At 47.1% G+C, this 13,060-nt stretch overlaps 1 protein-coding gene across 2 annotated transcripts in view; it reads left to right on the top strand.

The window, feature by feature from the left end:
- Positions 1-4,790: 4,790 nt before the first annotated feature.
- Positions 4,791-13,060, top strand: part of SLC25A20 (solute carrier family 25 member 20) — a 28,757-nt gene continuing 20,487 nt past the window's right edge. Inside the window, exons 1-2 of one of the 2 annotated variants that reach the window (XM_028124527.2) lie at positions 4,791-5,021; positions 9,685-9,777. In XM_028124527.2, coding sequence (XP_027980328.1) covers positions 4,917-5,021; positions 9,685-9,777 — 198 coding nt within the window. In that variant the 5' untranslated portion in view covers positions 4,791-4,916. The remainder of the gene's footprint in view (positions 5,022-9,684; positions 9,778-13,060) is intronic. The other variant, XM_028124526.2, reaches the window with a different exon arrangement.

Consider the following 13,060-nt stretch of genomic DNA (forward strand, 5'->3'; position numbering starts at 1 on the left):
TCCCTCTCTTTTTCAGCTTGTCTTTTTTTTTCACATTGCCTTTTTAAAGAGATTTATCAACTTGATTGTTCAGCTTTCTAATTTTCTTTCTAGGCGTGTCCATACTTTAATTCAGCTCACTTGTGAAGTACTTTTAAATTCAAGATTTCCTGTGGGTTCTTTTTTCCTGGATGCCATTTACCTTTAGGTGTGTTGAGTTTGAGATCCCTGTGGGCAGCAGGGGTGGAGCCCATGACGAGTAGAGATTGGAGAGATTTCAGCCCAGACTTAGAATCTGAGGCCAGGAAGAAAGAAAGAAGAAAAAAGGACCAAAGAAGGGACATTAGGAAGATTAGCCCATATTTGATTTCCAGGGTTTAGGAATAGGCTTCTCATCTGAGGTCCAAGGATGGCTTCAAATTCTCATGAGACTGAAAGCAAACCTGCATATGTATATGTACACTTTTCTGGGGAAGGGGTACCAGGGATTTTCCACCCTGAAAATGGCTAAGAACCACTGGTTGGACAATGTCTAGCATGTGGAAGCAACTCAGTATATGTCTCTTGCATCCGCATGTTAGGGAGTAGGAAGAAGGACCCTATGTGCTGAAGGGAAAAGTTCGTGTAAAGGCCTGGGTCAAGGGTGGGAGGCAATTAAATAACAGGTCTGTGTGGTAACCAGGAGAAGCTCAGTTTGCTCAGAGATGAAGCTAGAGTCTAGAGAAAAACAAGGTTGAGGGAGTGCGCTACTATGAAATTATGAAAAGCCTTGACTGCCCAGAGAATACTACTTGTATATTATTATGGTGCAATGAGGAGCTGAAGATGATTTTTGGCAGGAAATGGCATAGTCAGATTAAATTTCATGTCAGTTTTCTATTTTTTTTAAAAGATTTTATTTACTTATTTGCCAGAGAGAGAGAGAGAGGGAGAGTACAAGCAGAGGGGGTGGCAGGTAGAGAGAGAAGCAGTCTCCTTGCTAAGCAAGGAGCCCGAGGTGGGACTCGATCCCAGGACCCTGAGATCATGACCTGAGCCGAAGGCAGATGTTTAACCATCTGAGCCACCCAGGCACCCCTTCATGTCAGTTTTCTAGTTGTGGGTAAGGCTGACCAGATAAATAGGCAGGAAGACCATTTGTTTAGTGAATTATCAGTTACCCTTTGGGGATTTAATAGGACCTGGTGGGCTTAAGTAGAGTCCACATTGTGGTCTGTCATGGAGGTGCTCAAGGTTACCAGCAGGGGTTACTAGGAAGGCTGTTTTATATCAAAGACCATCTCTCCTAGAAGCTGCTCTGAGTGCAGGTTGACTCTAAATTAGCTTCTCTTCTGTAGCCAGAGTATTACAAGCAGTAAGTGAGAGAAATAAGGTCCCATTACGAAATCCTGAATCTTGGACCTTCTGCTCAGTAAAACTCCTGAGATCAATCCAGTGATTAGCACAGAGTTTTGCAAACAGGAAGGGTTCAGTGAACATGTGGCCCTCTCCTGGTTGAAATTCCCCATAATCTATGGGAAACAAACACAAAGATGATCACTGGGGAAGAAAGTCAGGAGGAAATCGCAAGTGTCAGGAACTGACAATCTGCTTTGCACTTGAGCTCTCTTCTAACTGCCCTTTCTTGTTCTAGTGTCTGAGATTCTTGTCCTCTGAGATTTCTGTCCTCTGAGGACAGAAACCCACTTTGTAACTTACTCAACAACAATCATCCTTTTTTTTTTTTTTTAAGGAGGGAGTGGAAAGATAGAGGAAGAGAATCTTCAAGCAGACTCTCTGCTGAATGTGGAGCCCAACACAGGGCTTGATCCTATGACCCATGTGATCATGACCTGAGCTGAAAGCAAGAATCAGTTGCTTAACTGCCTGAGCCACCCAGGTGCCCCAGGAGAGAAGGAATACCTTTAAGGAGGCTCCACGCTCAGCGTAGAGCTGAACACGGGGCTCGATCTCACGACCCTGAGATCATGGCCTGAGCTGAACTCAAAAGTCAGACACTTAACCAACTGAGCCATGCAGGAGCCCCAACAACAATCAGCCTTTTAAGCACCTACTGCATGTCAGGTGTTATGCTACCTTACTTTACAATTGGCCTATGAGCTGTCTCCTTGCCTATCTTAAACAGTTTTCTTCTGTTTCGGAGGTTCTTAACAGTGGGTGCTTCTCCAACCCAGTCACAAAGCTTTAAAGACTCTTGTGCCACGACTCAGTTCCAGAGATTGAGTCCTGGAGATCCCAGGGATTTAGAAGAAGCTTGCTGGGTGATGCCACACACACTAGATACCACTCCCATCACCTTAGGGACCTTGTCTTTTTTTTTTTTTAAAGATTTTTATTTATTTATTCATGAGAGACAGAGAGAGAGAGAGAGAGAAACAGAGGGAGAAGCAGGCTCCCAAGGAGCAGGGAGTCCAACGTGGGACTCGATCCTAGGACCCTGGGATCATGACCTGAGCCGAAGGCAGACGCTTAACCATCTGAGCCACCCAGGCGCCCTTAGGGACCTTGTCTTATCAGCAGTGCTTTCTCTGTCTTTTCTTGATATTTCCCTCAGCCTCAGTCCCATCTTAAACACCAAAATCTAAACCTTCCTTTAAGCCTTTGTTCTTTTTGCTTCGCTGCCAAACTCCTCGAACCAGTAATTAATTGATGTTCAGTGCCCTGCCTTCTTGCGGCCTGTTCAGTACTCAACCCATTACATCAACACTCCTGGCAAGCTTCTTCTAAATGTCACCAATGACTAATAGTTAAACCTAAGGAGTGTTTAAAATTCCTTAGCTTGACCCAGCATTTGACCCTTTCATCCCTTTTACTGAAAGGCATCATTCTCTCTTTGGTTTCCTCTAAAACTCTAGTAGCAACTTCTGTTTTGGGGGCTCCTCCTAAGATGCCAGCCCATTTCCCCATGGTATAGTCTTCCAGGGGTTGCATATACGTCTCTTTGCTGAAGCCTTCCTGGCTCTGTCTCTGGCTTCACCTCTCCCCTGGTTCCCAATCTGTACACCTGATAATGATCAAATATGTCCTCAGGGTACCATGAGTACAGCAACTGCAGTGTTTCTGAAACCCAGAGTTGCTGCAGGTTTCTGGTAATATTAGCCTCTGGGTTCTAGCTCCTTTTCCATCCGGCTCCCCAGAGTAGACAGGCTTTGGGCCCTTGCCTCAGCCTCTTTGCCCTCTACTCCCCTATAGGACTTCTAGACCAGCCAGGCTCAGTCAGATCCCAATCCTGATCGTGTTACTCATCTTTCCGCCCCCAGCATACATGGTCTGCCCATCTTCCCCACTCCAGGCTTCCCTCTAGCCTGAAAGGACTACAAAGGAGGACTATTATCAGGTCAGCTTGGCAGTGAGGTACCTGCCACATGTCTATTGTTTTTGTGTAAGTTTTACTTATTTAAGTAATCCCGACATAGGGCTTGAACTCACAACCCCAAAATCAGGAGTCTCATGCTCTTCCAACTGAGCCAGCCAGGCACCCCTATTCACAGCTTTTTAATTGAATATTTTCAAACACACAGAAATGATGAAAGAGTAAGATAGTGAATACTTGGATACCATCCACCTAGAGTCATTAAGGCAAAAATATTAGCATCATCCTTAACTCCTCTCTCACATACCTTATGTTCTATTCATTAACAATTCCTTTAGATTCTTCTTTCAGAATATATCCAAAATCCAAATACCTCTCACCACCTCCTTTTCTGTGTCCCATCCAAGCCAGCACCTCTGACCATTACTTTTAGCTTCGTCAAGGCTCCCTGCTTCCTCCTTGCTCCCTACAGTGCTGTTAACTCACTGTCACTCCCCTGCTCAAAACCCCAGAAAGGCAGGGCACCTGGGTGGCGCAGTCAGTTGAGTGTTGGCCTCTTGGTTTTGGCTCAGGTCATGATCTCAGGGTCCTATGGTGGAGCCTCGCATTAGGTTCCACTCTCAGCATGGAGTCCACTTGAGTTTCTCTCTTCCCTCTCTCTTCCCCTCCCTCCCCCCCACGCTCTACCACACACACTCTCTCAAATAAATAAATCTTTAAAAACAAACAAACAAACAAACAAACCCAGAATGGCTTCTGTCTCCCATCTTCTTCAGAGGAGAGGCTGATGTGCTCATAGTGGCACACAAAGCCTGTTTAATGTGCCAGTATTATCTCATGTCTTTACCTGCTACTCCTTCCTCTCCCTCACTCTGCTATAGCCACAAAGTCCTCTCTGTGGTTCCTCAAACAGGCCAGGCACAGCCCATCTTAGGGCTTTTGCATTTTCTTTTCCTCTGCTTCTTAGGTCCCTCACCCTCCACCCTATATCTTTGGACAGGACTCACTCCCTCATCTCCTCAGTGAAACCCTCCCTTACCTACTTAAAACTGCCTATCACCCACCTGCTCTCTCCCATACTCTCTAACCCTCTTTCCAGGTTTTTCTCCAAAGCAGTTATCACCACTTGATACACTATGCAGTTTTCACTTATTTATCTTTGTTATGCTCTGTAAGCTCCACATGGACAGGGACCCGTGTGCTGGGCTACCAGCTGTGCCTCCAGCACCTGGAAGGGCGCCTGGAACATAGCAAAGCGCTGTCGGCCTCAGTGGAGTGACTGGAGGAATGGGAGCCCAGATTAGAAAACATTCAAGTCCAGGAAGACTTCCTGGAGGAGGAACCGTAACCGCCAGCTCTCCCAAACACCGCCCAGAGGGTGTGGGGGCCGGCTCCGCTTCCTCGAACCACGCCTGTCGGGGGCGGGGCCTCGACCGGAAGCCGCCCTCCCCAGCGGAAGCCGGACCCTGCAGCCTGGGCCCTCCTCCCAACCTGTCTCCCGCTCTTGCCCCGCCCACCCGAAAGTGGGTGAAAGGTCGGCGCTGCAGGCGCTGTGGCTGGGGCTGTGGAGCAGGACGGGTTCGGAACAGACCGACACACTGCTGGCGAGGTGGACGGACGGACCATGGCAGACGAAGTGAAACCCATCAGCCCGCTCAAGAACCTGCTGGCCGGCGGCTTTGGCGGCATGTGCCTGGTATTTGTGGGGCACCCGCTGGACACCGTCAAGGTGCGAGGTGGCTGGGGCGCCGGCTGGAGGGAGGAGGCCCGGGAGGGGCGCAGACAGTAGCCTCTCCCACGAGGCGCAGCCCGGGATAGAAGCGGGGCCCGTGAGAGTTTACATGAGAAGTCTAGGGACTCTCCCTTTCACTCTTTTCGAGGATCGGGGGGTGGGGGGAAGCGCAGAGAGAGCAGCATCTAACCGACCATCAAGGGCTCTGATTTAAAGTTCTCTGTCCGGCATCCTCTCCTGACCCTCCGCCACTTCTCTGGGGATAGGAAAGAAAACCGCCTCCTCAAAGCTCTGATATCAGCAAACCTTATAACATTATCAGCAGGATTGAAACTGGTCACCTGTTAAAGCCCTCCTCAGAAAGAGAGCTAGGCAGAGGCGCATTTATTCTAGAGACGTCTTTTGACACATTCTCTGGGCCCCCATCACCGGCTCCTCATTTTCCCCGCTGGGGGTTGGCCATCTTCAGCCTGTCACCTCCGTAACCTGACAGGCCTCCGGTGGGAGGTGATGATAACCTCAGAGATTGAATCCCTTCCAAGTAAAGCAAGTGACTGATTTTGCCCAGGGCCAGGATTATCCTCACAACTGCCACGTGAGGAAGCCATAATCAAACTGGCTCTGGGAAGGAGGAAACTCACCAGGACCAGTTACCTGGTTTTCCTCACATCCTGCCTCAGTTCTTCCCACTTTTAGCACTTTTAGCAAGGCCTGCCTGGAGACCAAAGTCCATGCCCTGCGACTTAGCATTTAAAACTTTATCCGAGTTTTCTAACCTTACTTCTGGACACACATTTGGAGGAAATTGACAGATCATGTCCAGGGTGGGCCTGTGGGGAGCAGACATAAGTCTTGCAGAGTGGGAAGTCTGTGTAGGGGACTTATTAGAATATTGGTTGGGTTTCTTCCGCAGGAGATTGCTCTGGGGACATTTCCTCTTGGCAGGTCTGGGCAGCAACCTCTTTGCTGCCGTTCATCTGGGAGAAGAGCCGGAGAAGATCTTCTACAGGAAGATCAGGTTTAAAACAACCAGGCTGGTTAGGGTACTGTGAAACATAAAATCAAATGTTTATTCAGCTGATGGTAAATGCTGTGTGTGTTAGTGCTTCCCAGAAAGTGGTCGTTTTAGGCAGCACTGTCTATTAAGAGAGGAAAAGCATCTGGTCTCTCATCCTACTCTTGAGCCATGTAGCCAGACGTCTTGTTAGTTCCAGGCATTTGGGACCTCTCTTGAAACAAAACAAAACCCTTCTTGGCTGCTTTACACAAATGTTGCTCTTAACTTCTGTATCCTCTTGCTCTTCCTCCCCACAGATGTGACTTTCAGGAAGGGCCCAGTGATCTCTGTACTGAAGTGTAAATGACTGAAAATGTTCCCTGGCACTTTTATCAGCCAGAAAGCCTCTTTTAAGCTTAAACAAAACCACAAATTGCTGATTGCAGGCCTTTTGACCTCAGAGAGCCACGTGGGCTCCAGCACCTTCAAAGGTCCAAGGTCACTAGTTACGGCCTGAGAAGGAGTTGGAGCTTGGAAAGGCTGTGTGGCAGGTGGCTAAGGGCTGGCTGAGTTCTGACTGGAGAAGTAGAAAACCCCAGACATTCTGGGCCTGGGGAGGGCAAGAGTGAAGGCAGATACAGGCTTGGCAGTGGGGGTCAGGCTGTAAAATAACATCAACCATGGAGTACTTTTTTTTTTTAAAGATTTTATTTATTTATTTGACAGAGAGAGACACAGCAAGAGAGGGAACACAAGCAGGGGGAGTGGGAGAGGGAGAAGCAGGCTTCCCGCTGAGCAAGGAGCCCGATGTAGGGCTCGATCCCAGGACCCTGGGATCATGACCTGAGCCGAAGGCAGACGCTTAACCGACTGAGCCACCCAGGCGCCCCAACCATGGGGTACTTTAATGTTCTCGCTGGCTTGGATGGCCAATGTCATGATGGGACAAGGATGAGATTTACACAAAATCATGGGAAGGGATCAACAGTTTTGATCCACTTCTCCCTACCTACCAAGCGAGGGAGGTTGTGTCTGACCGTGGAGGATCTGAAAGCCAAAATAAGGGATTTTAGATATAAAGCAGTGGGAGCCTCTGGACATTTCTACCGTTCTGTCCTATAAATTCAGATTTGCATGTCCTCTCCATTGCCTAGAGAGTGATTCCTTACTGTGACATGTAAGGCCCTAACAAATATGAGAATAAGAGATTCTAAAGCAACAGAGGAACAGCATGCTGAAAATGGTGTTTTGAAAAAGTTAGTATGATAACAACCTGAGAAGGACTTGGAAGCAGAAGAACTCTGAGCAGGAAAAACAGCCAGGAAATAGACTGCAGAAGTAACTGGGTATATCAGTTATCTATTGCAGTGTAACAACTTACCCCAAAACTTAGTGATATGAAACAACAACAGTCATTAACTCTCACAGTCTTTGTGAGACAGGATTTTGGGGGCAGCTTAGGCAGATAGTCTGGCTCAGGGTCACTTGTGAGGTTGCAGATGTTGGTTGGGATCCAGAATGTGTAAAGAACTCTTATAACTCAATAAAAAGACAAATAGCCCAATTAAAAAATGGGCAAAGGACTTAATATTCAGTAAATATTAGGCAAGTTTATAGAGACAGAAAGTAGATAAGTGATTGCCAAGAGCTGATTGGAGAGAGGAATGGGGAGTAACTACTAATGGTGTGGTGTTTCTTTTTGGGGTAATGAAAATATTCTAAATTGATTTTAAGGAAGGTTGCACAACTCAAAATACTAAAAACCATTGAATTGTGCCCTTTAAAAGGGTGAATTTTTGGTATGTAAATTATATCTTAATAAAGCCATTAAAAAAAAGTACTGAACCAGGCTGCCTGGCTGGCTTAGTTGGTAGAGTGTGTGACTTTTTTTTTTTAATATTTATTTATTTATTTGAGAGAGAGAGAGAGAGCTCGAACACAAGCAGGGGGAGGGGCAGAGGTATAGAGGGAGAGAAGCAGACTCCCCACCAAGTGGGGAGCCTGATGCGGGGCTTGATCCCAGGACCCCGAGATCATGACCTGAGCTGAAATCAAGAATCAGAGAGCATGTCACTCTTGATTTTGGGGTCATGAGTTTGACTGCCACGTTGGGTGTAGAGATTACTTTAAAAAAAAAGGTACTGGACCAAAGACAGTGCACCTCCCCCCCCCCCATAATAGCTGTTGTTTGGGACTGCAGTCATCTGAAGGATTGGCTTCCATGTGGTTCATTCACATGCTGGCATGTTCATGCTGGCTATGTCAGGAGGCCTTCTTTCCTCTGCACATGGCCTCTCTAGGCTGCTTGCGTGTCCTCATGACATGGTGGCTGACTTCCCCCAAAGCAGATAACCTGAGATAGAGACAGGCAGAACCTGGCCTTTCTATCACCTAGCCTTGGAAGTCATATAGCATCAATACCACCACACTCTACTTGATAGAAGTGAGTTCACTGAGTCTGGTCCACATTTAAGGGGAATGAATTAGGACTGACCTTTGAAGGGGAAAGAGCATCAAAGAATTAGTGGACATAATTTTTTTTTTAAAGATTTTATTTATTTATTTGAGAGAGAGAGAGTGAGAGATAGCATGAGAGGGAAGAGGGTCAGCGGGAGAAGCAGACTCCCTGCTGAGCAGGGAGCCTGATGCGGGACTCGATCCCGGGACTCCAGGATCATGACCTGAGCCGAAGGCAGTCGCTTAACCAACTGAGCCACCCAGGCGCCCTAGTGGACATAATTGAAAATAGTTTAGAACTTGCTCTGGAGGAGAACTCAGAGAGAGGAAGAAATTAGGATTCTGGAAGAATCTCGAAGGACCACTTTTAACAGACTTGGTGCCCGTGTCATAAGAGCAACAGGAAGTAGTCGGAGGTGATGCTATGGTTTCAAATTCTGAGAAAGAGGATGGCTAGGTGGCTCTGGCACAAAGGGCACATTCTTTAGGAGGGTGAGATTCCAGAGGTGATTTGAGTAGGGAGAGCTTCTCCAGGCAGTTGGAAATGTAACCCTAAAGATGGGAAAGAAGGTCTGGAGATGACCAAGTGATAGTCATCACTGAGTAGAAGCTGAAGCCCTGCAATCTGAGTTTTCTGAAAGGGATTGTGAACCAGATGGGTAGGGCGCTAAGCCTTGAAGAATGCCTGGAGTAGAAAAGGAGACAAAGAAGGGAGGTTTCAAGAAGACATAGTTTGAAGCATTGGATATACCAAAAGGTCGAGAAGGATGAGAACCAAGAAAAGTAGGATTAAATCCACCTTACTCCAGAATGCCTCTGTGGAGTGCCTTACCTAACCACCAACATGCCACCGCAGATGGAAGGGGCGGGGGTGGCAGGAGCTGGAGCTTTGCATCAGCCAGGCCTTATTCTTGGCACTAAACCCAGTCTTCTCATCTGTAAGCTGGGAATACCTATCCCATTGGGTCACTGTGGGATCCATTAGGTAAGAAATAAATGGTGGAAGTAACTAGATGAGGGGGGTAAAAAGCATGCTACTCATGACCTGTGAGTGCAGCCTTTGGATAAACTGGAAGAAAGAGAAGTCTGAATCTAGCAGGCTAAGTGAATGCTGAAGACACATACACAGGCACAGCTTTCTCTGTTCAGAGTTTGGCAGGAAGTTCTGTTTCTGGGAGTTGACTGTATTTTCACTTCTGGTTTCAGGTCCGACTGCAGACACAGCTCCCGAGTTTGCCTGGACAGCCTCCCATGTATTCTGGGACCTTCGACTGCTTCCGGAAGACTCTTGTTAGAGAGGTATGGTATCCAAGTGCTGGGCACTCCTCCTACTCAGAGGACCACATTCACAGAGCTGGTTTGTTATCCCCCTAGGGGGAGAGAGTGACTTTGTGCTGGAGGGCTAGCCCATAGCTGCTGTCTCATCCTGCCGTCCTATGCCCTCCTGTTGCGGTGCTGGAGTCTTTGATAGTTCCAGCCACTGTTTTATATGGAAGACTGAAGCTAATAAAATGGTTCTCTCATTTGGAAGGCAGAATTAGCCCAGAGGTGTTCCCTGGGCTAATTAGAGATGTGAAATGGAAGAAAATACAAATCTGGATCAGTCGGTTCAATAGAGGTCAGTGTCACAAGTTCACGTAAAGTCTCTGGGTGCCTGGCTGGCTCAGTTGGTGGAGCATGTGATTCTGGATCTCACAGTCATGAGTTCAAGCCCTACGTTGGGCATACTTAAAAAAAAAAAAAGAAAGAAAGAAAAGGAAAAAAATGTAGTCATAAAGAAGTTCATGTAAAGTCTAGAGGAAAAAGTCAGCCAGTCTGAGGAACAGTGAGAGAAGCCAGTGAGTCTTCAAACCCCTAGACAAAGACACTAGATTGGTTTGGGGTTATTGAATTACATAATAACTTTTCAGGTATTTCTTAGAGTGAAAACATGAGATTTTATTTATTTATTTATATTTTTATTTTTAAAGATTTTATTTATTTATTTGAGAGAGAGCACACGTGAGAGAGCACAAGCTGGGGGAGCAGCAGAGGGAGAGGGAGAAGCAGGCTCCCTGCTGAGCAGGGAGCCCAATGCGGAGCTTAATCCCAGGATCCTGGGATTATGACCTGAACTGAAGGCAGACACTTAACTGACTGAGCCACTGAGGTGCCCCTATTTATTTATTTATTTTTAAGGATTTTATTTATTTATTTGAAAGAGAGAGAGGGAAAGCACCCGCTCCAGGGGAGGGGGGAAGGGAGGAGCAGAGGGAGAGAGATAAGCAGACTCCCTGCTGAGCAGGGAGCCTGGCTGAGTCCCAGGACCCTGGGATCATGATGAGCCAAAGGCAGACATTTAACTGACAGAGCCACCCAGGCGCCCCTGAAAACATAGGATTTTTTTTTTTTAAGATTTTATTTATTTATTTGACACAGAGGAGAGACAGCTAGAGAGGGAACACAAGCAGGGGGAGCAGGAGAGGGAGAAGCAGGCTCCCGACTGAGCATGGAGCCCGATGCGGGGCTCGATTCCAGGACCCTGGGATTATGACCTGAGCTGAAGGCAGACACTTAATGATTGAGCCACCCAGGTGCCCCTGAAAACATAGGATTTTAAAAAAGTTTTTTTACTAGTGATATTTATTACTTCATTAGCACATATGTTAAAAGACCTTGTTGAGAACTTTTCCTTTGCTTCCTAAAATACAACTCTCATATAAAATCTCTATTAAACATACAGCCCTTATTAAATGTAGAGAAACTGAGAAGTAGATGTCACCCAGATAAAGAGGGGATGCTGGTAAGTGATGGACTCAGCCTTGGGGGAGAAGTTGTTCCCAGGGTTCCTGCAGGACCCATGCCTGAGTTGGTGCTGCCTTTTCTTCTGTGCTGCCCAGAGCAGAATCTGACCAGTGTCTGAGTGAGGCTTTAGGCTTTGGGTCTGCTCGGAGTCCTGTGCCCTAGATAAAGAGAGGCAGGATTATATGCCTCTTGTCAACAGACACTGAGTACCTGTTTAGCGTCTTGGCAGTGTGCTGGGTCCTGGGGGCTTGGTGAGAATGGCCTGTATAAACCCAGTTCCCTGCAGAGTTGAATAGGCTTCCTTAGTCCATATGTGTGCGTGTCCCTGCTTTGCTGTGCAGACTGAGCTCTCTGCTTTCTGAAGCTCCTGGAGGTCTTGGTGCTGCATGGAAGTCGGTGGGCCAGCATAGTGGAAGGAAGGCTAGTGGAGTTGTCAGGAGGCATGGGCTTAGCTCCTTAGGACTTGGGCATCCTTCTCAGCCCAGGCAGGGAGCTGTGGGCTTTGGAAGGATTTTGTCACATTCTGCTTTTGTAGATCCTCCTCAGAACCTTCTCTTTCCCCTTCATTCTTTCCTGCTTATTGCCTTTTGCACTTTGTCCTCAGAGGGTCTGCTTACAGCCTGTGGCAATGTGAGACCTTTCCAGGATCTAGGAGTGCTGACTGGTACAACTGGCCCCTTTAGAAGGCTGGTTGTGAATGCCCAGAGTCTGCAGAGAGACAGGTCCTTCAGCCTGTGTCTGTGGACCCTCCCAGTGTGTAGCACCACCCTGTTTCTCCTGAAGCTCTCTCTCTCTCTCTCTCTTTTTAAAGATTTTATTTGTTTATTTGAAGAGAGCATGCATGAGCACGAGCCAGGGTGGGGGGTGAGCAGAGGGAAAGGGACAAGCTGACTTTACGCTGAGCGTGAGCCCAAAGCAGGGCTCAATTTCAAGACCCTGGGATTAGGCCCTGAGCTGAAGTCAAGAGTCCAATGCCTAATGGACTGAGGCACCCAGGCGCCCCACCTGCAGCTCTCTCTTAAGGAACAGCTTTTTTTTTTTTTTTTTTACAGATTTTATTTATTTATTTGAGAGAAAGCAAGAGCACAAACGGGGGCAAGTAGAGAGGGAGAGGGAAAGGCAGACTCCCCACTGAGCAGGGAGCCCAATGTGGGGCTCAGTCCCAGGACCCTAGAATCATGACCTGAGCCGAAGGCAGACACTTAACCAACTGAGCCACCCAGGTGCCCCAAGGACCAGTTTTAATATATTTTTTAAAGATTTTATCTATTTTTTGAGAGAGAGCGAGCGAGCATGAGTGTGTGTGAGCGTGCACAAGTGCACAAGCTGGGGGAGGGGCAGAGGGAAAGGGAGAGAGAATCCCAAGCAAACTGAGCTGAGTGTGGATCTCATGACCCTGAGACCATGACCCAAGCCAAAACCTAGAGCTGGATGCCCAACTGACTGAGCCACCCAGGTGCCCTTTTAGTTTTGTTTTTAAAATTATTCCTTATTAAGGGGCGCCTGGGTGGCTTAGTTGGTTGCCCCTGCTTGTTTGCTCTCTCACTATCTCTCTCTCTCAAATAAATAAATAAAATCTTTAAAAAATTATTCCTTATGTTGTATTGAAGTGATACAAGCGCTTGGGTTTGTTATTAAAAGTCTTGTAATGAAGTAGCAAAGTGATTTATCCCCCCTTCTCCAGAGGCAGCTGTTTTCAGCTCTTCCAGTTTGTGATGTTTCTACCTAAATAATATACATTTACTACTGTATTTTATACATTCTTACATGTTTTAGCTACCTGTTTGTGGTAGATGAT

This window comes from Eumetopias jubatus, unplaced genomic scaffold, assembly GCF_037043125.1.
Source record: "Eumetopias jubatus isolate StellerSeaLion01/CBP00866 unplaced genomic scaffold, mEumJub1_p1.0 scaffold_1, whole genome shotgun sequence".
NCBI classification, from domain to species: Eukaryota; Metazoa; Chordata; class Mammalia; order Carnivora; family Otariidae; genus Eumetopias; species Eumetopias jubatus.